Source organism: Hyperolius riggenbachi, chromosome 2 (genome assembly GCF_040937935.1).
Source record: "Hyperolius riggenbachi isolate aHypRig1 chromosome 2, aHypRig1.pri, whole genome shotgun sequence".
Lineage (NCBI taxonomy): Eukaryota > Metazoa > Chordata > Amphibia > Anura > Hyperoliidae > Hyperolius > Hyperolius riggenbachi.
Window position 1 is genome coordinate 109,319,855 of NC_090647.1, and position 25,148 is coordinate 109,345,002.

General features: G+C 45.6%; 1 protein-coding gene across 1 annotated transcript in view; it reads left to right on the forward strand.

The window, feature by feature from the left end:
• The first annotated feature begins 6,108 nt into the window (after positions 1-6,108).
• Positions 6,109-25,148, forward strand: part of NPFF (neuropeptide FF-amide peptide precursor) — a 30,229-nt gene continuing 11,189 nt past the window's right edge. The window contains exons 1-2 of the mRNA XM_068265093.1: positions 6,109-6,239; positions 11,297-11,415. Coding sequence (XP_068121194.1) covers positions 6,207-6,239; positions 11,297-11,415 — 152 coding nt within the window. The 5' untranslated portion in view covers positions 6,109-6,206. The remainder of the gene's footprint in view (positions 6,240-11,296; positions 11,416-25,148) is intronic.

Sequence of the window (25,148 nt, forward strand, 5' to 3'; positions counted from 1 at the left end):
ACCAGACTAATCCACTTAAAGGCAGTAGCTTTTTTTTGTTTGTAATACCTTCACTGTGCCCTGCTGTTGCCAAATCCAATCCCAGGCACAACCCAGTTGTGCTTGGCGAAATAAAAAAAGATTCTGATCGCCATGTAATTGCAAATACCTTTTTGGTTTAAAGGGGCACTATGGCAAAATGATGTTGTTCCATTATCCCCACATCAGTTATTTAATATGGACAGCATACATTTCACCCACTCCTCCCAGAAACTAGACCTGTGACTTGGCATGTGAGACTGAGGTATCAAAGTTCAAGCTGAATTTGTGAGCCTCTGGATAGGGTTTCTGTGATCCATGGGTCTCCAAGCTTATTGAAGTGGCCACATCAGTCATTCAACATTGCATTGATCCGTTCACAGGTGAGGGTAAGGTTGACTTTGTCCATCACCATTGAATATGATACATGGGGGGGGGATTCCAATTGGCCGCTATATTTATTATAAATTGGTTACTATAGGTTTACTATAAATTGAGTCAGTTTATGCTGCGCCTGAGGAATAGATTCGGGTTTTAACCCGAAAAGAAAGATTTTAGGGTCCTTCGGAGTATGGCGGGGGAAGATAGTTAATAAATGAGTAAACCCTCTTCCAGAGACGTGAGACCCTGGGGACCAACCACCATATATGACGTATGGTACCCGGAACTTGGAAACCACAGAAACACAGGGAAACTTGATCAATCCATTTTATTTATTTTATATTAGTGATGGCTAACCTTGGCACTCCAGCTGTGGTAGAACTACAAGTCCCATGAGGCATTGCAATGCTCTGACAGCTCTAAGCATAACTTGGGGAGGCAGAGGCATAATGGGATTTGTAGTTTTGTCACAGCTGGAGTGCCAAGGTTAGCCATCACTGTTTTATAGGGTACTTAGCGTACCTTTTTACTGTGAGCAAGTTGATGGACTTTTAGGTTTCTGTTAGTCTTTTACAAAATCATGGTGGTTGTTGTTGGCCACGATTAACCGGATGTTCTGCAAAAATAAATTGAGTGTCAGATTGTTTATATACCTAGCACCCATAGGGGAGGCCTGACCTGGTTCTATTCTCATCTATTTGTATGCTGTGGTCACAATTGGGCTTTGTATGGCCATTGACGGCTTTATTGTTTTATTAGTTAGACAGAATCTCTTAGGTTATACGTGAGCTGAGTTGATCATTAACCTAATAAGGACTTGGAGCTACATTAACTTTTATGAGATTTAAATATACAGATATATACATCTATATGACTCTTCCTGTTCTCAGCGGGCTATTAGCACAGAGGATGGAAGGGAGATGAGGATATAGTACTTGCTGCCAGGCAGAGGGCTTCAAGCATAATTACCAATCAGGAAATGTCCTGAGAGTTCTGCTCTCACAGAAGCATGAGCTGATCTGCTATATAAAGAGCACCTGTCACTCACATACAGGAGCTAGTAACATGACTCATCAGGTACACTGCACCCCACTGGAGACATATCCACCCAATGTGTTAGGCCTTACCTTTGTGAACTCTCATCATTTCTTTCCATTTAGTAGGTGCTGTGATATCCGTGAGGTGCGAGATAGACAAGATCTGGAGTACCTCTTATAAGCTTTTTGAACACCAGTCAACAAAGGAGTCAAACTGGTATGTTTTGATTCATTAACTTACTTTCTTCCACTTGGCACCTTGGATCTAGCATGCAGAAGAAGATACCTGCAGCAACACTGGGACAGCAACAATCATTGACCAGGTAAGTATAAACCTTTGTCTTTTCCAAAATGATATTTAGAATGGGTGAAATTTTCTAGGTTTTCCTAATCAACAACACACCAGGCAGGCAAGGAGAGGGCATGATAGCTGTCTGTCACAATGCAGGACCTGCTTTAAGCCTGGTACACACCTTCAATTTTGATTGCCAATTTTTCCACCTCCATTCAGTATGAAGGTCAACCGATTTTCAATACTATGAGCAGATTGTGTCGGTAGGCTCTCATACTACATGGGATTGATAAAATGAATCTGTACTTTCAATCAAAATTGAAAGTGTGTACCAGGCTTTAGGCTAAGAAAATCTAAGAAATAAATGAGCCAAACCAATTGGTTAGACACTCATTGGGTATAGTTTGGGCCTGGGTACCTGTGTAGGTGGAGCTACCCTTTAATGATAAATGTATCCTATGTTACATCTATGATAACATACGATGCTTCTGCATAGAGGTTGATGAGGGAAAAAGCGAGGCTATTTTTTCAGTCACTGTACCAAATGTATAAAGAATACAGTGTGTAGAGGAAAATCGCCAACTGAATCATACCTCTCACTCAAGCCTCTGGGGGTACATTTGTCTGCAACAGACCTTTTCTCTAAATAAATCTCATGCTTGTGTTTTTCAATGCGTTTGCGTTTTTTGTGATTGTTGATTGGCTAAAAGTCCTTCAACAGGAAGTTGCAAGGCCTCCTGGGGATTGACCTAAAAAAAAACCAATGCGATCAAATCACATTTTGTTTGCAATTTATCAAAGGCAACGCTCAAAAAATGCTGCAGTCACACAATTTTAATTATTTTTAAAAAAGCTTTGCGGCTAAAAAAAAATAAAAATTTGATTATAAAATTGCAGCGTAAAGTAACCAGTGTGTACAGGCCCTAACTTGAGGCCTTTTGTCAGCCACAGGTCCTGCCATACGTAATTTCTCCTCATTTATTACTAGCAATACTTTCCAAACTTGTTCTCTGGTGCAATCTAGCTGTCCCCTTTTTTTATAACCACAGAGATAAGTTATGATGCCTGGACATAATCTGCCTGATCCTATACTGTATATGTATAGAACAGGCGCGTAGGCTTGACTGGAGGACAAGCCACCACACTACTCACTCAACAGGTTTCCAGAGCACTGAGGTAAATTGTAGTAATTCAAATCACGTGCAGACAAATATAAATTGTGCTGGCTGCAGTTTTCCACAGACCGTATCCCATTACCTATAGCCATGCTTGGCTTTGCAACAGTACAGGTGCCGCCAGGGCCAGCACTTCCATAGAGGCAAAGGGGGCAATTGCCTCAGAGACTGAGGGGACCCTTAAAGGATATCTGAAGTGACATGTGACATGATTAGATAGACATGGGTATGTACAGTGCCTTTCAATATATATGTAGACAGCGCTCCTCTTCTTACATCACAACCTGCAGGATTAAAACCTGAACATAGTGCATTACTGTTAATCTTATAACACTTGACACCCCAGTGCTCTGTAGTGCTCCACTCGTGCTCCACACTTAGTGCAATAATTCACACGACCCCTTCAGAAATGCAGGCTCACCAGATGTAATCCACCTCGCTTTTCAGGTGGGTCTCTCACATGAATCAATAAGCCAACGAACTAGCAGCTTTAGGTCTCCAAAAAAGGGTTTAATCCAAATTCCTCTTAAAATCACAATAAAAACAACAAGGCCAACATAGCGTAAAGCATTAGCTGCAAATGCCCTGCGCTAAGATGCACTCACGTCATAAGGATGAATTGTGCGCATATCAGGCCCAAAGTAAGCCTCGTGGTGTCACCTCCAGTGCGGTCTCGGCGTCCCGTCTCCGCTGCGGCGCTTCCGCTTGTATGATGCTTGTGGCCGGCTCGCGTTCCCCAGTTTGCTCCCAGTGACGTCAGGCGCTCCACGCTCCGCCTTACGCGTTTCGTCCGTCAGTCAAGGATGAGTCCTTGACGGACGAAACGTGTAAGGCGGAGCGTGGAGCGCCTGACGTCACTGGGAGCAAACTGGGGAACGCGAGCCGGCCACAAGCATCATACAAGCGGAAGCGCCGCAGCGGAGACGGGACGCCGAGACCGCACTGGAGGTGACACCGCGAGGCTTACTTTGGGCCTGATATGCGCACAATTCATCCTTATGACGTGAGTGCATCTTAGCGCAGGGCATTGGCAGCTAATGTTTTACGCTATGTTGGCTTTGTTGTTTTTATTGTGATTTTAAGAGGAATTTGGATTAAACCCTTTTTTGGAGACCTAAAGCTGCTAGTTCGTTGGCTTATTGATTCATGTGAGAGACCCACCTGAAAAGCGAGGTGGATTACATCTGGTGAGCCTGCATTTCTGAAGGGGTCGTGTGAATTATTGCACTAAGTGTGGAGCACGAGTGGAGCACTACAGAGCACTGGGGTGTCAAGTGTTATAAGATTAACAGTAATGCACTATGTTCAGGTTTTAATCCTGCAGGTTGTGATGTAAGAAGAAGAGCGCTGTCTACATATATATTGAAAGACTGGTTTGTGGATTTATGATAGCGAAGACTCTGAACTTTGGTGTATATATATCTAAAAAAACTATTTATGTGATGCTGAATGGGTGGGCGGATTCTGTACCATTATAATATGTACAGTGCCTAGCACACAAATAACTATGCTATGTTCTTTTTTTTTTTTCTTTCTCTGCCTGAAAGAGTTAAATATTAGGTATGTAAGTGGCTGACTCAGTCATGACTCAGACAGGAAGTGACTACAGTGTGACCCTCACTGATAAGAAATTCCAACTATAAAACACTTTCCTAGCAGAAAATGGCTTCTGAGAGCAAGAAAGAGATAAAAAGTGGAATTTCTTATCAGTGAGGGTCACACTGTAGTCACTTCCTGTCTGAGTCAGGACTGAGTCAGCCGCTTACATACCTGATATTTAACTCTTCCAGGCGGAGAAAGAAAAAAAGGAACACAGCATAGTTATTTGTGTGCTAGGCAATGTACATACACATGTCTATCTCAACATGTCACATGTCACATGTCACTTCGGGTATCCTTTAATGTGCCCCTCCTCTCCTCCAGCTATGGTGACCCTCGGGAGTGGAGATGTTGTGTGTTTACTCTGTATAGGAAAAAGAGCAGGTGAATAACGGGAACACTGAAATTGCGTTTTAGGGGACATATGATGGACACCTTATGATATTGTGTGACGGGGGAGGATTGGATCGGGCCAGGCAGCCAGCTCAGGGGGCCTGGGGGTGATTTTGTTGGAAGAGGGCGTTAGGACCCCCACCCCCAAGTTACTTTTTCCCTAGGGCCCAATTGTAGCTAGATCTGGCCCTGGGTGCTGCACCCGATTCGGAAACGTACGCAGCACCCAGCGGGAACCGCCCCTAAGCGGATGAAATCTAGTTGGTCTCTTGGATTTGGACAGCTCATTTCCTTTTGGTATCCTGTCTAGCGTTTGGTAGCATGAATGACGTTTCTGTCACACAGATTGCTGGATAAGTGATTAGCAGCACCTAGCAGTTTATTTGAAAGGCGCTGGCGTCATTAACTTGGAGTTCATAGAGCCCTGAGGCTCCGTAGTGACTTTATTGATGATATCACTTATAGCTATTCCACAGACCTCCTTATTGGATATCAGTCACCCCGGTGTCCGCAACAGGAGTCTTAATTGTAGCAAGTTGCTCAGAAAATGAATGGCTATAAAACTAACACTAAAATAAGTCATTTTAGGCTGTTTGTGTTGCAGTGATATTGGATGTTAATATTATGAATAGATTTTTGCTGTCAGTGTATCATATACTGGCTGTTCTTCTTTTGCTTATTTATTGTCATTTTAGTATGTTTTAATTACAAGATATTATCCCCCCTCCATAATGCACAGAGCTCCTGGAGGCTTAGAATGCTTTGCTCATCTCTATAGTACACTAAATATACTAAATAGAAGCAGACAGATGTGGTCCCCAGTTCTGTGCATTACCAGCCGTTATTCATTTGGCAGGAATATATGTGTATAAAATGAGCAAATCTATCAGCGGCCCCCTCCGCTGGGACCCTAAGCTTTAGCAGGACAAACCGCTTTCAATTAAGTGCCTGTGGAAAGAGGTTTAAGTGCAATTTAGCTGGATTTATCCAACTAATAATGTACAAGTGAGCTTTACTCACACTCCGGGGAGTAGTTCGCATCCCCAGAGCCAAGTCCCCCATCAGCCCTTGTGTGACAGTGACATGTGGCACCTGCTCAGATGAATCACCTCATCCTTCACCTTGTATGGATGCTGGCTCCGCCTCCCGAGGTGCACCTGTTATATAGAGCAGAGCTGAGCCCATCACCTCACACCTTCCAGCCACACAGCCATGGAGATAGCCACCCTCCTGCTGCTCACCCTCCTCTCCTGCGCCAGGAGTTCCCAGCCTCACCAGGCACATGCATCTGAGGACTCCACAGAAGCCTTCATGGAGGCACCTCCTAGCTACCTAGAGTCACAGGTAAGTCATGGCTCTACCTGCCCATAATACTTTTTGTCATAGACCCTGAACAAGCATGCAGCAGCAGATCAGGTTTTTCTGACCTTATTGTCAAATCTGACAAAATTAGCAGTGTGCTTGTTTCTGCTGTGATTCAGATACTCCTGCAGCCGAATAGATCAGCAGGGCTGCCAGGCAACTGGTATTGTTTAAAAGAAAATAAATATGGCAGCCTCCATATCCCTCTCACTACAATTGGTCTTTAAAATACATGTTAGGGACCAGGTGACTTTCATATGCAGGTGGTGTAAGTTTAAAGGCGTTCTGTAGGGTATTTTAAAAACAAAAACTGACACGTCATGGTACAGTGCTATATTTATGATATATTAATAAATGATTTGTATGTTTATAGCCCTGTGCTTCCTTATTCTGGATTTTTTTATGGAGTAATTTAAGGTGAGACAGGCATGGATCAATAGTTTGAGGTAGATATCCATAATTTTGTTTGAGGTTTGCAAAAACTGACTCCGGTGCAGAAGGACACCGTGAGCTACCGGAGCTGCGGCGAAGGCTGGAGGAAGCCCAGGGTAAGTTGATTTTTGTTTATTTTTTACCCTGGACATCCAAGCACACAAAAAAAATCCACTTACCTGGGGCTTCCTCCAGCTCCTGGCTGCCGTCCTGTGCCCTCACCACAGCTCAAGTGGCTCCCGATGTCCTCCGCTGCAGAAGCCGACCTCGCCAGGTCGGCTTCCTGTGCACTCCACAGCGCGTGTCATGTGGTCCGGCTGACGTCATCAGGTCTGTACTGCGCAGTAGTTCTGTGCCTGCGCAGTACAGACCTGATGACGTCAGCCGGACCACGTGACCCGCGCCGTGGAGAGCACAGGAAGCCGACCTCGCCTGCAGCGCAGGACACCGGGAGCCACTTGAGCTGCGGCGAGGGCACAAGACGGCAGCCAGGGGTTGGAGGAAGCCCCAGGTAAGTGGAATTTTTTTGTGTGCTTGGACCTTCCCTTTAAAGAAACTGAAAAACCCTCCTACAAAAAGCTATGCCGAATATAATTTGCCTTCTTAAAACAGAAGGTATTTCAGATAATTTAGCTTTACGTAAGCAACTGTGAATTAACAAGATGCGTCACACCCGAATATGCAAATCATTTCTTTCTGCCCCTGAAGCCAGGCTCACATCCAGAACCGATGGTGTATAGTGAGCCTATAGTTTATACATTTACAGAGCTACACCAACCCCACATGGATGGCTTGCTCTAGGTGGTGTGAGCCCTGGGGTGAGCTGTCTGCGCCTGTCCTCTCCCCCCTCTGGAGTGTTGTGTGTAAGCCAGCCGTGAGCTCCAAAGCTTGGGGTGACCCATGCTTCACTCCTTTCCCATGTAGTGCCCCCAAGTCAATGCTCATGTAGCAGAACGCAATGGACGTTAAGTGCCTGTTTTTAATATTGGGAGGTGGGTGCAGACACCCCCCTCCCCCCCGGCGCTGGCCATGCTTGGGGGGGGGGAGGGGGGTCGCCTGTGCCACCCAGCCTCCCCCTTCGGGGAGCCACTGTGGTCCCCAGGCTGTGAGAGAGCTTGGGGTCCTGCGGCCCCCTGTTCGTATGGGGGCATTGGGAAGCCTCCCCGTGGTGCTTCTGGATAGTGTTAATGTAGCATGAACTAATTCCCACAGGGCAACCGCTTTGCGGTATTGGTTTTTGACCCTGCATAGTTTGGCATGCGAAAGCAAATGCATGAGCAATGCCTCATGATAAGCCAATTAGGCGAGATTTGCAAAGCCAGATTTGTTAGGGTTAAACTTGGTGTCTGAGCACGCATAAATTCTCTTGTGGTAACCAACCCCACATGTAGACAGCCTATTTCGGACTGTTGGTCTGCATATGACAGGGGTTGATATGGCTGTATGGGATAGGGCTTGGACCAGTACTACAGAATACCCAGAGAGCTCATGGTGTTTCTTTTTAGTAGGAGGGCTTCTCGGTCTCTTTAGCCCCCTATACCGCCCTAGTGGTTCTGGGTCACCATGAGCTGCCTGGATAATTCCTTAGTACTTGTCCAAGCCAGAGCAGGATTATTCACCAGGCAACCGAGGCAAGTGCTTGGGGCCTAGTTGTTATCAAGGGGGCCAGTGGGTGTCAAGGGGCTCACCTGCCACTTTCTTTGACCTGTCTCTACTTCAGCTTACCAAACAGACCACAAGGGGGGCTCAAATCTACTACCTTGCCTAGGACCCCATTACATCTTAAAGGAATACTATCGATACCCAAGTGTTCTAAAATGACAATGTACAAATAATGTCTAAGTAGCTGTGTAAACATTTTCCTACTTTTCATGTTCAATATCAGAGGCAAAAGCTGTAATTTATTGAGGGTAGGATTTAGCTATATTGGGACAAATCAATTGCAGAAGGGGTGTCTGCTTCAATGCACAGCCAGAGTTGCATATCAGACTACAGAAAGCAAATATCAAACATATCAAACTCTGAAAGCAAAAAAAATATGAAAAAGCTGTGACAATTAGGTACATTTCCTCTGCTTTCTTCAGACAGGTCAGTCAGAAACACAGGACACAGGAGCTGCAGCTGTTGGGAGCTCTCTTCTCTGTCACACACAGAGCTACACGTAGAGTTAACTGATCAAGTGTGAGGGGAATTTACCCTCTCCTCATGGCTCAGTCAGCTGTCAGTTTTGGCGTCAGTAAACTTTGAATGTATTTTGCTAACAGTAAACAAAGAAGTTGCTACTAAAATGTATACACCAGTACTTAGCAGCACTTCCCAAACAATTCCTGTGTCAATTGAAAAAAATATGTGAATCAATAGTATTCCTTTAATCCTTCTCTGGTCCAAGCCCTATACCATAGAGCCATATCACCCCTGCCATGCATTGATGAGGACCAAAAAATACAAAACAGGCCATATGCATGTTTGGTTGATGTAGCTTTGTATAATTTAAAGCTATATGCTTGCTATACACCAGCGGTTCTGAATGCAAGCCTAGCTTCAGGGGCATCCTATACAATAAAACCCCTGTGTCCCTGCATCACCTGTCCCTGTGTTCGTGCTTTTTTGCCAGTACACATGCGCGCCACACAGACGTTACACACCACAGGAGAACGAGGGCAGGGCGGACGTGTGCGCGCGCGGGAGGTGGGCATGTGCATGGGTACGCGTCACAGCCATTGCATGCGTGCGGCGGGGGGAAGGGGAGCTGTGAGGGGCCAAGGCCTAGCGCCCATTATTGTAACCAGCCTAAAGTCTAGTAAAAAAATTATTAGCATATTCGGGAGTGATGCATCATGGGAAACCACAGTGGCTCACCTAAAGCTGAATTATTGCAAAGACGTCTCTTTTAAGAAGGAGTAGAGTGTTGTACCGTGTTAGCCATGAGTAAAAGCAAGGAGTTTTGAATCAGGATGATACCATTTATTGGCTAACTTAGAGATGGATAAACAGTGAGCTTTCGGCTTATAAAAAGCCTTCGTCGGGCTGGTTCCTGACCAGAACTGAAAAACACAGCTTATATACACTGACATACAGAGGAGAAACATTCTTTAGCAAACATAAATGTAATTAGATGCCTCAACTGTTACTGAGGAGGCTTTCCCAGGCATCCTGGCTAAATTTATAAGATCAACAGTTCCCTCAACATGACATAAAGCAGATTCTGGTGATGGGGAGACATCGTAAATTCCAAGTTCTGTAACTGGGCTGGTTACATGCACCATTAATTCTAAGCTTAATGGCCCATACTCACGGGCAACTTTTTGGCATGTCGCTAGCACACGGGAGCGTGTGCGCGACATGCCGGCGACAGCTCATCGCCAGGTCCCTCCGCATACACACGGCGGAGGGACCTGGCAACTGATGCGGCGGAAGCTGTCGCTGTTGTCCCTCCCCCCGCCGGAAGCGCCGTCTATTTGCAATTATGTTGCTGACGCTAGGCCGCGTACTTACGCGGACTAGCGACAGTTGCTGCGGAGTTGCGGCGGCGACTGTCGCCAGGCGATTGACCGCGCCAATCACCTGGCGACATCAGCGACGGGCGAAAGTTCGGGGTGCGCGCCCGTGCAACGCCGCATACTCACGGGCGACCTGTCGCCGCAACACGCGCGCGCCGCATGTTGCGGCGACAATTGTAGCCCGTGAGTATGGGCCATTAGAGAATTGTGGCATTTAAAACCAGCACATGAAAGCAAATAAAATGAATAGTGACAGTAAACACCATCTTACACAGCAAATGGCACACAAAATGAATGAAAAGATAGAAAAATTAAAATTAAAAGAATTGTGGCATTTAAAGAGACTCTGAAGCGAGAATAAATCTCGCTTCAGAGCTCAAAGTTAGCAGGGGCACGTGTGCCCCTGCTAAACCGCCGCTATCGCGCCGCTAAACGGGGGTCCTTTCACCCCCAAACCCCCCACTGCAACACTTGGTCGCAGACTTGGTCGCTCCTGGAGGCAGGGCTAACCGCCGCAGCCCTACCTCCAGTCGCGTCTATCAGCGGCGCTTCGCCGCCTCTCCCCCGCCCCTCTCAGTGAAGGAAGACTGAGAGGGGCGGGGGAGAGGCGGAGATACGCGCTGACAGACGCGCGTGGGGCAGGGCTGCGGCGGTTAGCCCTTCCCCAACCAGAAAGCGCTCCCCCGCTGCACGGAGGGGATTTGGGGGATCAGGGACCCCCGTTACGCTGCGGGATAGCGGCGGTTTAGCAGGGGCACACATGCCCCTGCTATTTATGAGGTCTGAAGCGAGATTTATTCTCGCTTCAGACTCTCTTTAAAACCCATCGTACCAGCACAAGAAGTAAGAGTCCTTGTTTAAACCATCTTCTACAGTTTTGAACCAATGTATAAACTTTGTTTCTTGTGTTAGTCTCATGTTTCCCGATTTGAAGCCACCCATTAATACTCATTAATACATTAATTCTCTTTTAAGAAGGTAAATTATACTCAGCAATGCTAACAATAAGTCAAATGTAGGAATAAATGCCATAAACTCTATCCCAAGTTCATGACCAATCAGGAGGAAAGCATATTATTTTTCTGCATTTTTTGTATTCTGTTTTAGATGGATGAAAGCCTCTCTTCACAGCCCTTATTGGAGGATAAAGCTGCCTTGAATTCTTTATTAAGAACTCTGTTACATGGGAGGACGGCCCGCAGCTCCTTCCAGTTCCAGCCACAGAGGTAACAGCTTCATACATGTACCAAGCATGATCGGTCTAAAGGTGCCCATACATGAGACCATTTTTCATTTTTTTTTCGATTATATAATTTAGTTTGTTTATTCCGTTAGATCGAATATAAAGATTTTCCCAACATGTCTGATCGGATTTTTATAGAAAAAATGGAATCGTTTTCCTTGATTGAAAAAAAATATTCTTTTGAACTTTCATTTGATTCAATCGTTTTGGTAAAAATGTACGTAGTATTTAAAGATGTTGTAATTCAACAAAGTACCGGTACTACGAACAATTGACTTTGCAATCCTTGATTTGTATAGATTTTCCTTCTTTGCTGTGGTAGGTACGCCAAATGTTCGATGTGGCAGAAAATACATAAAGGTTGCGGGTCTTCTGTAACGGATAAAGGGAGGCTTTAAGCCTGGTACACACATCCCATTTTACCACCTCATTGTGGTATGAGTTTACCTACACAATCTGGCCATAGTACTCAGTGTCTGTTGACTCTCGTACTACATGGGGGTGGTAAAAATCAAAATTGGATGTATGTATGGATCCTTTCTTCTTATTTAATATTTGTATCTAACAGAACATGTAATCAATTTTCTTGGCTCATTTTACTTATAGGACCCCAACACATTCTGCTGTAGTGTATACACTGAATGATTCACATCGCTCACTGTCCCTTCTAAAGGCCTGTACACACGCTAGGTTGGTGTCACCTGTCGGGGATCTAGACCCAATCCTTCAGGTGACATCGCTGGGCCGAGGCTGTACAGAGGCATGGTCAGATGTGATGTCACACAGTGGGCGTAGTAAGCAGTGAGAACAAAGCTATTGGCCATCGCTCAGCCGAGTTTATCCGCCAGGCAAATCACTGACCATACAGAGGCTGCTATATACATGCGCATAGCTCCCAACTGTCCCTCTTTCGGAGGAACAGTCCCTCTTTGGGAACCCTGTCCCTCTGTCCCTCTTTCCTCCTCATTTGTCCCTCTTTCAGGACTTTGTTCCTCTTTCTATGTAAATATATATATTTATCTACTAAAAATGTGTTGGATAAGGAAAATGAACCAGCATAGAAAGGACCAGTGTGGTTTAAATTGTAAAACAACATATTTTTCTTATGAAATCTTTATGGTATGCATGACTAGGTTGTGTGTCAGGGGTGTGGAAGGGGCGTGGCTTAAGTGTCCCTCTTTCTCATCTCAAAGTTGGGAGGTATGCATGCTGGGTTATTGTCAGGGGAAATTGTTATCTGTAGTCTCTGCTGACTTTAACCTAGCATGTATACATTTGTTTCATGTAAAAGAGCAAAGAAAGGATTGACTCTTGGGTGCATGTGAAAAAATTAGTAGAAAACTTTAATATCCCACATTAAACATACATACATATACAAAAAGTCTAAAAACCAATGATAGCATAAGTCATGTGACACTATAATGAATAAAGCCAGACTGACTCCAGAGCAAAAAATGGGGCTGCAGTCCCCTATATTTGGATGTTCTAGTCCAAAACTTGACTCACAAGAGGCAACTCCTGTGATGCAGAAAAATGTTTGCTGTGAGGCAAAATGCCAGTTCATATACAGGTTGAACCCAATTGCAGACATCCAAGAAGCAGCATTCCAGGCTCAAACCAACAAAGGCTGGTGTCTTTGCTACATGAGCACTGATGTATATCCACAAACAGTCCCACTCGCAGAGAGTGTGAATGCAGTCGTTTGTCTAATAGGCATACACAATGAGATCGTCCACTAATGACTCCCAAATGCAGAATGCAGTGGTCAAATTCAGAAAGCGTGTGCAATCCAGCACCAGCAATAGCATGCATGCATAAGCCAAATTAAGCAGTTGTGCAAATGATCACCAGCAAAGCAGAAGCCAGATTGGTTGCATAAGTTGTTACCCATCCATGGTATGTTAGCTGTGGATGAGAGCTGCTGCACATCAAATTGAGGTCTCTGGTCGTTCAGTGCTGGCTAAGGTGATGCCTAACATGTTTCGCCGACCAGATCAGACCAGACTAGCAGCAATGCAGAGCTTCTTCTTGTGCCGCCGGAACGAGGAGGTAAGTACCCGCCCACTGCCACAAAACGTAGTTCTGGAGGGTGGAGCGAGGATGGTGGAGCCCCAGGTGAGGGAGGGACTACCCCTTTCCCCGCCGCTGTGCCCACCACTCCCTCTTTTCTACGCTGCCACGCCCTAAAGTCCTGGCTACCTATTGTGGGGACACCTATAGACCTGGCTACATATACTGGGGGGCAGCTATATGTCCGGTTACCTATACTGGGGACACATATACCCCTGGCTACATTTACTGGGGACACCTATAGACCTGGCTACATATACTGGGGACGCCTATAGACCTGGCTACATATACTGGGACACCTATAGACCTGGCTACATATACTGGGACACCTATAGACCTGGCTACATATACTGGGGACACCTATAGACCTGGCTTCATATACTGGGGACACCAGCTGTCTGTAATTACAGTTGTGTTCAAAATTATTCAACCCCCACTGAAATTGAGTGTTTTGGCCAGTTTGACATTGATTTTGATAATTTCAGTCATCTTGTTTACTTGTTCTTCCTCCTCCAAACATTGCATTGATCCATGGGCCCAAACAGTTCTAATTATTAGAACTGTTTGGGCCCATGGATCAACGCTATGTTTGGAGGAGGAAGAACAAGGCCTATGAAGAAAATAACACCTTGCCTATTGTACAGGGAAGCTTCAGCGTGTGCAAGATACCATGACCATGATACCATGGGATAAGATACCGGTAGATCGCTGCAAGACACTTGTGTCAAGCTATGCTTCATGTTTAAAAGCTGTTATAACTGGGAAAGGATGTTGTACTAAGAATTAATGTCACTTGGGGGTTGAATAAAACTGATAATGATGTGAGCACAGAAAAGACATTTGTGGTTATTTCATTATAAATGTTATGTTATATTTGTCTGACTTACAAGTGCCTCTTTGATTTAATTGTAAACAAGATGACTGAAATGATCAAAATCAGTGTCAAACTGGCCAAAACACACAATTTCATTGGGGGTTGAATAATTTTGAACACAACTGTATGTGCATTTACTGGTGAAACGCTGTCTGTCATCAGGTGCATTTACTGGTAAAACGCTGTCTCTTATGTGCATTTACTGGTAAAATGCTGTCTCTTATGTGCATTTACTGGTGAAACGCTTTATGTCCTTACGTGCATTTACTGGTGAAAGGCTGTCTGTCATTATGTGCATTTACTGGTGAAACACTGTCTGTCATTATGTGAATTTATTGGTGATACGCTGTCTCGTTTGTGCATCGCCGCACTACCGATTCTGGACAAAAATGGGCTCAAACATGATGCCCCCTTCACATTTCTGACTGCCCCCCTCATATGTGCCTGTCTAGAACCGGCCCCACCGCTGGTGCATAAACGGCGGAATCCCGACAAATCGCCGCACATACCTGCCCCAACCACCATCATCACCGCACGTCGGGAACTAGGGCCACCCACTCTGCCGTTTCTATGAGGGCAGAGTTCCTGTGAGCCAATCAGAAGCCGCTTTTATTGGCTCCTGACCCTGCCTATCAATGTAAGCCAATGGGAGTTGCTTACATTAAAAGACAGGGCCAGGAGCCAATGAAATCTGCTCCTGACACGCTCACAGGGCTCTGTTGTCATAGACGGGCAGAGCGAGTGAGCTGCGGCGAGATCGACAAAAATGGCTGATGCGCACAGTGGCAGCAGTTGCAATCTACGCCCTGGCAGCCAGATAGCCATCAAAACACAATAGATTTCAGTAGATTTCAATTATCGTGGTCCTTAAAGAGACTCTGTAACAAATTTTTCAGCCTTAGTTCTTCTATCCTATAAGTTCCTATGCCTGTTCTAATGTGCTCTGGCTTACTGCAGCCTTTCCTAATTGCACTGTCTCTGTAATAAATCTTATCTCCTTTCCTCTGTCGTGTCTGTAGGGCTAAGGCTTGAATGTGTGGAATATGCAGGGCTGCTTGTGATTGGATAGAAGCGATACACACCCTCTGCAGGCCCGCTGCACACTCTGTATGACTCACACACTCTGTTTATGTGAGCCTATCACAAGCTGGTTAGTTTTTTTGTTTGTAAACACTGCCTAAAACTGTTAATTACAAGCCAGGATTGAAGCAGGGAGTGGCAGAAACAGCACTGAGGGGCCCAGGAGAAAATAAGGAATAGAATAGTATGCTTTTTAGTGTAAGAATATTAGAGTACAGATTCTCTTTAAGTAGTTAATATACCGGCTCATTTTAGGATGTGTGAAGATCCCTCACAAACACAACCAGAAATTAGGGACTCCATGCAGATGCCTTCTTTGGTTAGGAACAAAACAAACCCAGCAATGCAGAACTGACTCTTGTTTAATCATTATTGACTCTATTCACAAAACTTCTCATAAATGACTTATCACCTATTTGATAAAATTAACCTTTCAGCGCATTTACAAGCAAAATAATCTCTCAAAGTAACTTGTTCCTGATTAACTTCATTTCAATATTACTTTTCTTATTTATATTATATGTTTATCTATGTTACCTTTTTAAGCTCCCAAAGAGCAAAGTGAAAATAGAGGAAAACAGGTGAAAAAGCTTTGTGAATCCTGCCCTATAAAGCGGGTTGCAGTAGGAGCTCAGTGTGTAACGACATTGTACTTTGGCTATTCCCCTGTGTAGTCTCCAAGAAATGCTGATGCCATTACATGGCGCTGGAGTCCATAAAGCCTGTATTTATCAGGGATAAAATGTTACAGTGTGTACATTGTATCCACATTTTATTTATTTTTTTATTGTATTTATAAAGCCCTAACATATTATGCAGCGCTGGACATTAAGGTTACTGACAATATTTAGGAGTGACATACAGCAATAAGGCAATACAGGAATACATGCAAACCAGATTACGCAGCACAGTATGAGTACAAGGTAATGCTTAGTCAGTCACTGGAGGGGAGCATGGAGATTAGGCAAGTCGAGTTCACTCAGATGCATAGCATGGGTGTACGGTAATGGAGGTGCATGATCAGGTAGGAGACATAAGGGGGAGGACTCTGCCTGTAGGCTTACAATCTAGAGCAAGGGTCCCCAAAGGTTTTGGGTCGAGGGCCGGGTCAACATACTTCAGACTGCTGGGGGGCCGGAGTGTACATAGAAGTTTTTGCGGGCCAGACAGTGATGCATACTAAGGTGACAGCCCTAATGGGGAGAGGTAAGTAGTTCCATAGTGTTGGAGCAGCTCTTGAGAAGTCCTGGAGGCGTGCATGGGACTGGGTGATGCGGGGGGCGGTCAGGCGAAGTTCATTGGATAAGCGGAGTGAGCGGCTAGGTGTGTACCTCTGAGTAAGATTGGAGATGCAGGTTGGGCAGGTTTTGTGGACAGATTTGTAGGCCAGACGCAGTATCTTGAATCTGATTCTGGACTGCATAGGAAGCCAGTGGAGGGATTCAGAGAGGGGAGCCGCCGTGACGGAGCGATGGAAGGAGTGGATAATTCTGGCTGCTGCATTCATGATGGACTGCAGCGGGACAATTCTGGTGATAGGGAGACCAGACAAAAGGGCATTGACATTCCAGGGGTAAAGAAATGCAGTCTCTCTCTCTCTTGCTTCAGAAAGCAATAGACGGCAATAAGAGGCAAATCCAATGCAGATTGTATGCAGTTTGGAATTGGGGCAATCAAAATTGGCTGGAAGTGTATTTGATAGGCCAGATTGCAAAGCACATGCATATCGGTATATATTAAATTTGGATGCTCGTTAAAATTATTTGACTCTCATTGACCTTCTCTAAATACTAACTATAGTAACTGAGATATGATCCAGACCTTTACAGAGAGGTGACAGAGGCCCCAATTGAGGAGATGGATGGGGATTTAGCCCATCAGGCCACATCCCAATACAGTGCTACGGCATGACTGACTCACTCATTGCTGCTATAGAATCTTTTATTATGGCTAATTTCAGATGGTTCTCTTTGTATAACCTGTAAGTTATAGGTTTTAAAGGACACCTCAGGCAAGAGGGATATAGTGGCGGCCATAATTATTTCCTTTAAAACAATCCCAGTTGCCTGGCATGCTGCTGATCTCTTTGGCTGCAGTAGTGTGTGAATAACACCAGAAACAAGCATGCAGCTAATTTTCTTAGTTTTTTCCCAGAAACCTCTGATCTGCATGCTTGTTCAGGGTCTATGGCTAAATAAATTAGAGGTAGAGGATCAGGAGGACAGCCAGGCACCCTGCGTTGTTTGAAAGGAAATAAACATGCCAGCCTCCATATACTTCTCACTTCAGTTGTCCTTTAAGCACATCAGTTGTTAACTGGATAATTGAAAAGAGGCAGACTTCTCCACCCACCTATCAGTAGGTAAGAATAGAATGCGGGCTCAGAACAGCGGAAATGGGCGTGACGCACATCCTAATATGCCGCACCAATAATCTTGTTTATTTTGGGATGTTGTGTTAGGCGCTGGCTATCTGTGAGTTTATAGTCCAGTTTCCTTTAAATTTTCCTCTGTTCAAAGGGTGCCCACTATAATAACCGGCAACGTAGCCATCCTCTATGTGTACTGCGGCTACAAATAAAAAGCGCTTGCTATTTGTAGCCGCAGTTTGCATAGCAAGCGCCTCTTACTGTGTGGTTCCTAAGGTTAGTTGCCCTCCGGGGAGGGGGTTAACCACTTGAGGACCTAGGGCTTTCTACCCCTTAAGGACCGGCCACTTTTTTTCCATTCAGACCACTGCAGCTTTCACGGTTTATTGCTCGCTCATACAACCTACCACCTAAATGAATTTTGGCTCCTTTTCTTGTCACTAATAAAGCTTTCTTTTGGTGCTATTTGATTGCTCCTGCGATTTTTACTTTTTATTATATTCATCAAAAAAGACATGAATTTTGGAAAAAAAATGATTTTTTTAACTTTCTGTGCTGACATTTTTCAAATAAAGTAAAATTTCTGTATACATGCAGCGCGAAAAATGTGGACAAACATGTTTTTGATAAAAAAAAACCCATTCAGTGTATATTTATTGGTTTGGGTAAAAGTTATAGCGTTTACAAACTATGGTGCAAAAAGTGAATTTTCCCATTTTCAAGCATCTCTGACTTTTCTGACCCCCTGTCATGTTTCATGAGGGGCTAGAATTGCAGGATAGTATAAATACCCCCCAAATGACCCCATTTTGGAAAGAAGACATCCCAAAGTATTCACTGAGAGGCATAGTGAGTTCATAGAAGATATTTTTTGTCACAAGTAAGCGGAAAATGACACTTTGTGAGAAAAAAAAAAAAAAAAAAGTTTCCATTTCTTCTAACTTGCGACATAAAAAAATTAAATCTGCCACGGACTCACCATGCCCCTCTCTGAATACCTTGAAGGGTCTACTTTCCAAAATGGGGTCATTTGTGGGGTGTGTTTACTGTCCTGACATTTTGGGGGGTGCTAAATTGTAAGCACCCCTGTAAAGCCTAAAGGTGCTCATTGGACTTTGGACCCCTTAGCGCAGTTAGGCTGCAAAAAAGTGCCACACATGTGGTATTGCCGTACTCAGGAGAAGTAGTATAATGTGTTTTGGGGTGTATTTTTACACATACCCATGCTGGGTGGGAGAAATATCTCTGTAAATGACAATTTGTTAATTTTTTTTTACACACAATTGTCCATTTACAGAGATCTTTCTCCCACTCAGCATGGGTATGTGTAAAAATACACCACAAAACACATTATACTACTTCTCCTGAGTACGGCGATACCACATGTGTGGCACTTTTTTGCACCCTAACTGCGCTAAAGGGTCCAAAGTCCAATGAGTACCTTTAGGATTTCACAGGTCATTTTGAGAAATTTCGTTTCAAGACTACTCCTCACGGTTTAGGGCCCCTAAAATGCCAGGGCAGTATAGGAACCCCACAAATGACCCTATTTTAGAAAGAAGACACCCCAAGGTATTCCATTAGGAGTATGGTGAGTTCATAGATGATTTTATTTTTTGTCAAAAGTTAGCGGAAAATGACACTTTGTGAAAAAACACAATTAAAATCAATTTCCGCTAACTTGTGACAAAAAATAAAATCTTCTATGAACTCGCCATACTACTAACGGAATACCTTGGGGTGTCTTCTTTCTAAAATGGGGTCATTTGTGGGGTTCCTATACTGCCCTGGCATTTTAGGGGCCCTAAACCGTGAGGAGTAGTCTTGAAACGAAATTTCTCAAAAATGACCTGTGAAATCCTAAAGGTACTCATTGGACTTTGGGCCCTTTAGCGCAGTTAGGGTGCAAAAAAGTGCCACACATGTGGTATCGCCATACTCGGGAGAAGTAGTACAATGTGTTTTGGGGTGTATTTTTACACATACCCATGCTGGGTGGGAGAAATACCTCTGTAAATGGACAATTGTGTGTAAAAAAAATCAAAAGATTGTCATTTACAGAGGTATTTCTCCCACCCAGCATGGCTATGTGTAAAAATACACCCCAAAACACATTATACTACTTCTCCCGAGTACGGCGATACCACATGTGTGGCACTTTTTTGCACCCTAACTGCACTAAGGGGCCCAAAGTCCAATGAGTACCTTTAGGATTTCACAGGTCATTTTTGTTTCAAGACTACTCCTCGCGGTTTAGGGCCCCTAAAATGCCAGGGCAGTATAGGAACCCCACTAATGACCCCATTTTAGAAGGAAGACACCCCAAGGTATTCCGTTAGGAGTATGGTGAGTTCATAGAAGTTTTTATTTTTTTGTCACAAGTTAGCGGAAATTGATTTTAATAGTTTTTTTTCACAAAGTGTCATTTTCCGCTAACTTGTGACAAAAAATAAAATCTTCTATGAACTCACCATACTCCGTACGGAATACCTTTGGGTGTCTTCTTTCTAGAATGGGGTCATTTGTGGGGTTCCTATACTGCCCTGGCATTTTAGGGGCCCTAAACCGTGAGGAGTAGTCTTGAAACCAAATGTCGCAAAATGACCTGTGAAATCCTAAAGGTACTCATTGGACTTTGGGCCCGTTAGCGTACTTAGGGTGTAAAAAAGTGCCACACATGTGGTACCGCCGTACTCAGGAGAAGTAGTATAATGCGTTTTGGGGTGTATTTTTACACATACCCATGCTAAGTGGGAGAAATATCTCTGTAAATGACAATTGTTTGATTTTTTTTACACACAATTGTCCATTTACATAGAAATTTCTCCCACCCAGCATGGGTATGTGTAAAAATACACCCCAAAACACATTATACTACTTTTCCTGAGTACGGCGGTACCACATGTGTGACACTTTTTTGCAGCCTAGGTGCGCTAAGGGGCCCAACGTCCTATTCACAGGTCATTTTGAGGCATTTGTTTTCTAGACTACTCCTCGCGGTTTAGGGCCCCTAAAATGCCAGGGCAGTATAGGAACCCCACAAGTGACCCCATTTTAGAAAGAAGACACCCCAAGGTATTCTGTTAGGTGTATGACGAGTTCATAGAAGATTTTATTTTTTTGTCAAAAGTTAGCGGAAAGTGACACTTTGTGGAAAAAAACCAATAAAAATCAATTTCCGCTAACTTTTGACAACAAATAAAATCTTCTATGAACTCGTCATACACCTAACAGAATACCTTGGGGTGTCTTTTTTTCTAAAATGGGGACACTTGTGAGGTTCCTATACCGCCCTGGCATTTTACGGGCCCAAAACCGTGAGTAGTCTGGAAACCAAATGTCTCAAAATGACTGTTCAGGGGTATAAGCATCTGCAAATTTTGATGACAGGTGGTCTATGAGGGGGCGAATTTTGTGGAACCGGTCATAAGCAGGGTGGCCTTTTAGATGACAGGTTGTATTGGGCCTGATCTGATGGATAGGAGTGCTAGGGGGGTGACAGGAGGTGATTGATGGGTGTCTCAGGGGGTGGTTAGAGGGGAAAATAGATGCAATCAATGCACTGGGGAGGTGATCGGAAGGGGGTCTGAGGGGGATCTGAGGGTTTGGCCGAGTGATCAGGAGCCCACACGGGGCAAATTAGGGCCTGATCTGATGTGTAGGTGTGCTAGGGGGTGACAGGAGGTGATTGATGGGTGTCTCAAGGTGTGATTAGAGGGGGGAATAGATGCAAGCAATGCACTGGCGAGGTGATCAGGGCTGGGGTCTGAGGGCATTCTGAGGGTGTGGGCGGGTGATTGAGTGCCCTAGGGGCAGATAGGGGTCTAATCTGATAGGTAGCAGTGACAGGGGGTGATTGATGGGTAATTAGTGGGTGTTTAGGGTAGAGAACAGATGTAAACACTGCACTTGGGAGGTGATCGGACGTCGGATCTGCGAGCGATCTATTGGTGTGGGTGGGTGATCAGATTGCCCGCAAGGGGCAGGTTAGGGGCTGATTGATGGGTGGCAGTGACAGCGGGTGATTGATGGGTGGCAGTGACAGGGGGTGATTGATGGGTGGCAGTGACAGGGGGTGATTGATGGGTGATTGATAGGTGATTGACAGGTAATCAGTGGGTTATTACAGGGGAGAACAGATGTAAATATTGCACTGGCGAATTGATAAGGGGGGGTCTGAGGGTAATCTGAGCGTGTAGGCGGGTGATTGGGTGCCCGCAAGGGGCAGATTAGGGTCTGATCTGATGGGTAACAGTGACAGGTGGTGATAGGGGGTGATTGATGGGTGATTGATGGGTAATTAGTGGGTGTTTAGAGGAGAGTAAACGCTGCGCTTGGGTGGTGATCTGATGTCGGATCTGCGGGCGATCTATTGGTGTGGGTGGGTAATCAGATTGCCCGCAAGGGGCAGGTTAGGGGCTGATTGTTGGGTGGCAGTGACAGGGGGTGACAGGGGGTGATTGATGGGTGATAGGTGATTGGCAGGTGATTGACAGGTGATCAGTGGGTTATTACAGGGAAGGATAGATGTAAATAATGCCCTGGCGAATTGATAAGGGGGGGGGGGTCTGAGGGTAATCTGAGCGTGTAGGCGGGTGATTGGGTGTCCGCAAGGGGCAGATTAGGGTCTGATCTGATAGGTAACAGTGATAGGGGGTGATTGATGGGTGATTGATGGGTAATTAGTGGGTGTTTAGAGAAGATAACAGATGTAAACAATACATTTGGGAGGTAATCTGACGGCGGGTTTGCGGGCGATCTAATGGTGTGGGTGGGTGATCAGATTGCCCACAAGGGGCAGGTTAGGGGCTGATTGATGGGTGGCAGTGACAGGGGGTGATTGATGGGTGATAGGTGATTGACAGGTGATCAGTGGGTTATTACAGGGAAGAACAGATGTAATGAATGCACTGGTGAATTGATAAGGGGGGGTCTGAGGGCAATCTGAGCGTGTGGGCGGGTGATTGGGTGCCCGCAAGGGGCAGATTAGGGTCTGATCTGATAGGTAAAAGTGACAGGTGGTGATAGGGGGTGATTGATGGGTGATTGATGGGTAATTAGTGGGTGTTTAGAGGAGAGAATAGATGTAAACAATGGATTTGGGAGGTGATCTGATGTCGGATCTGCGGGCGATCTATTGGTGTGGGGGGGTGATCAGATTGCCCGCAAGGGGCAGGTTAGGGGCTGATTGATGGGTGGCAGTGACAGGGGGTGATTGATGGGTGATTGATGGGTGATTGACGGGTGATTGACAGGTGATTGACAGGTGATCAGGGGGGATAGATGCATACAGTGCATGGGGGGGGGGGGGGGGGGGGGGGTCTGGGGAGAATCTGGGGGGTGGGGGGGTGATCAGGAGGGAGCAGGGGGGGGGGTATAAAAAAAAAATAGCGTTGACAGATAGTGACAGGGAGTGATTGATGGGTGATTAGGGGAGTGATTGGGTGCAAACAGGGGTCTGGGGGGTGGGCAGGGGGGGGTCTGATGGGTGCTGTGGGCGATCTGGGGCGGGGGGGGGGGGAAATCAGTGTGCTTGGTGCAGACTAGGGTGGCTGCAGCCTGCCCTGGTGGTCCCTCGGACACTGGGACCACCAGGGCAGGAGGCAGCCTGTATAATACACTTTGTAAACATTACAAAGTGTATTATACACTTTGTATGCGGCGATCGTCGGGTTAACATCCCGCCGGCGCTTCCGTATGGCCGGCGGGATGTTGCGGCGAGTGAGCGGCGACAGGCGGAGGCGGAGGATCGCGTCACGGATGACGCGATCGCTCCGCCCATGCCCAAACAAGGACCGCCGCCATTTGTCAATACGGCGGTCCTTGCGGCGTCTGCTTCCCGGCCGCCATTTGTCTATACGGCGGTCGGGAAGTAGTTAAGGTTAGGTGCCCAACAGGGGACGGTTCTGTGTGAGAATAGGAAGAGGTTAGGTCGTAGTAAAATATCGGCATATATTACCAATATTTTACTATATGAATTTAGTAGAATATTACTACATTTATCAAATGTACGCTGTAGGCTTAAGGGGCCCATACACCTAACTATTTTCCCGCCGATATACAGCCGATTCGATCACAGTGATCGAATCGGCTGTGCAATCGCTGCGCACACCGCTGACAGAACGATCGATTTCCATCCGAAATCGATCGTTCCCGTCGATTCCCGACGATCCGTCCGTGCGGAAGATTTTTCTCGATCGCCGGCGGGTAGGGAGCGCGTCGATAGCGGCGTTCGAATGCCCGACGACCGATGCAATACAGCAAGTATACATTACCTGTTCCGGCCGGCGCGAGTCCCCAGGTCTCTGCTGTCTTCTTCTCCTCTCTGGTCTGGGCTCCAGCATGCTTCACTTCTTCCTGCCCGGCAGGAAGTTTAAACAGTAGAGGGCGCTCTACTGTTTAAACTTCCTGCCGAGCAGGAAGAAGTGAAGCATGCCGGAGACCAGACCAGAGCGGAGAAGAAAACAGCAGAGACCTGGGGAGTCGCGCCGGCGGAGCAGGTAATGTATGCGGGAAGGGGGGGGGGGGAGCGGCGGCAGCACCATCCACCACCACAGATTGTGAAAGGTTTGAGGCTGAAATCGGTTCACAATATGTTTGCAGTAAAGGTGGCTGTACGATCCCTCTCTGATCAGATTCGATCAGAGAGGGATCTATCTGTTGGTCGAATCTGATGGCAAGTTGACCAGTGTATAGCCACCTTTAACCTATCATGCAACACACTGAAAGGCTGCAGCCAACACAAAAGAAAACGTTGGCACTAGAGCAGGAACAATGTTTGAGTAAGGGACCAAAAATCGATCGAATCATTAGGGGTTGCCAGCCAACCCTAGCTGGCTACTACTAAAATATTGTGCAAAAGTCCATTTGTTTCAGTTATTAAAAGGTGAAACAGGAAATAAAGGTGAAATAGGAACCCTTTGCAGGTGTTTTGGATTAATTTGCTGATTAGAGTCCGACACTTTGAGCCTAGAATATTGAACCTTGCTGCTAGCTGCGTGTAGCAAAAAAAAAAAAATTATGTAAATCGGGCCAGCAGAGCCTGAGCGTCACCCTCCGGCGGCTTACCCCGTGTCACACACGGGGTTACCGCCAAGGAGGTTAAAGGGAACCTAAACTGAGAAGGATATGGATTTTTCTTAAAATAATACCAGTTGCCTGACTCTCCTGTTGAGCCTCTGCCTCTAATACATTTAACCACAGCCCCTCAACAAGCATGCAGATCAGGTGTTCTGACTGAAGTCAGACTGGATTAGCTGCATGCTTGTTTCAGGTGTGTGATTCAGCCACTACTGCAGCCAAAGAGATCAGCAGGGCTGCCCGG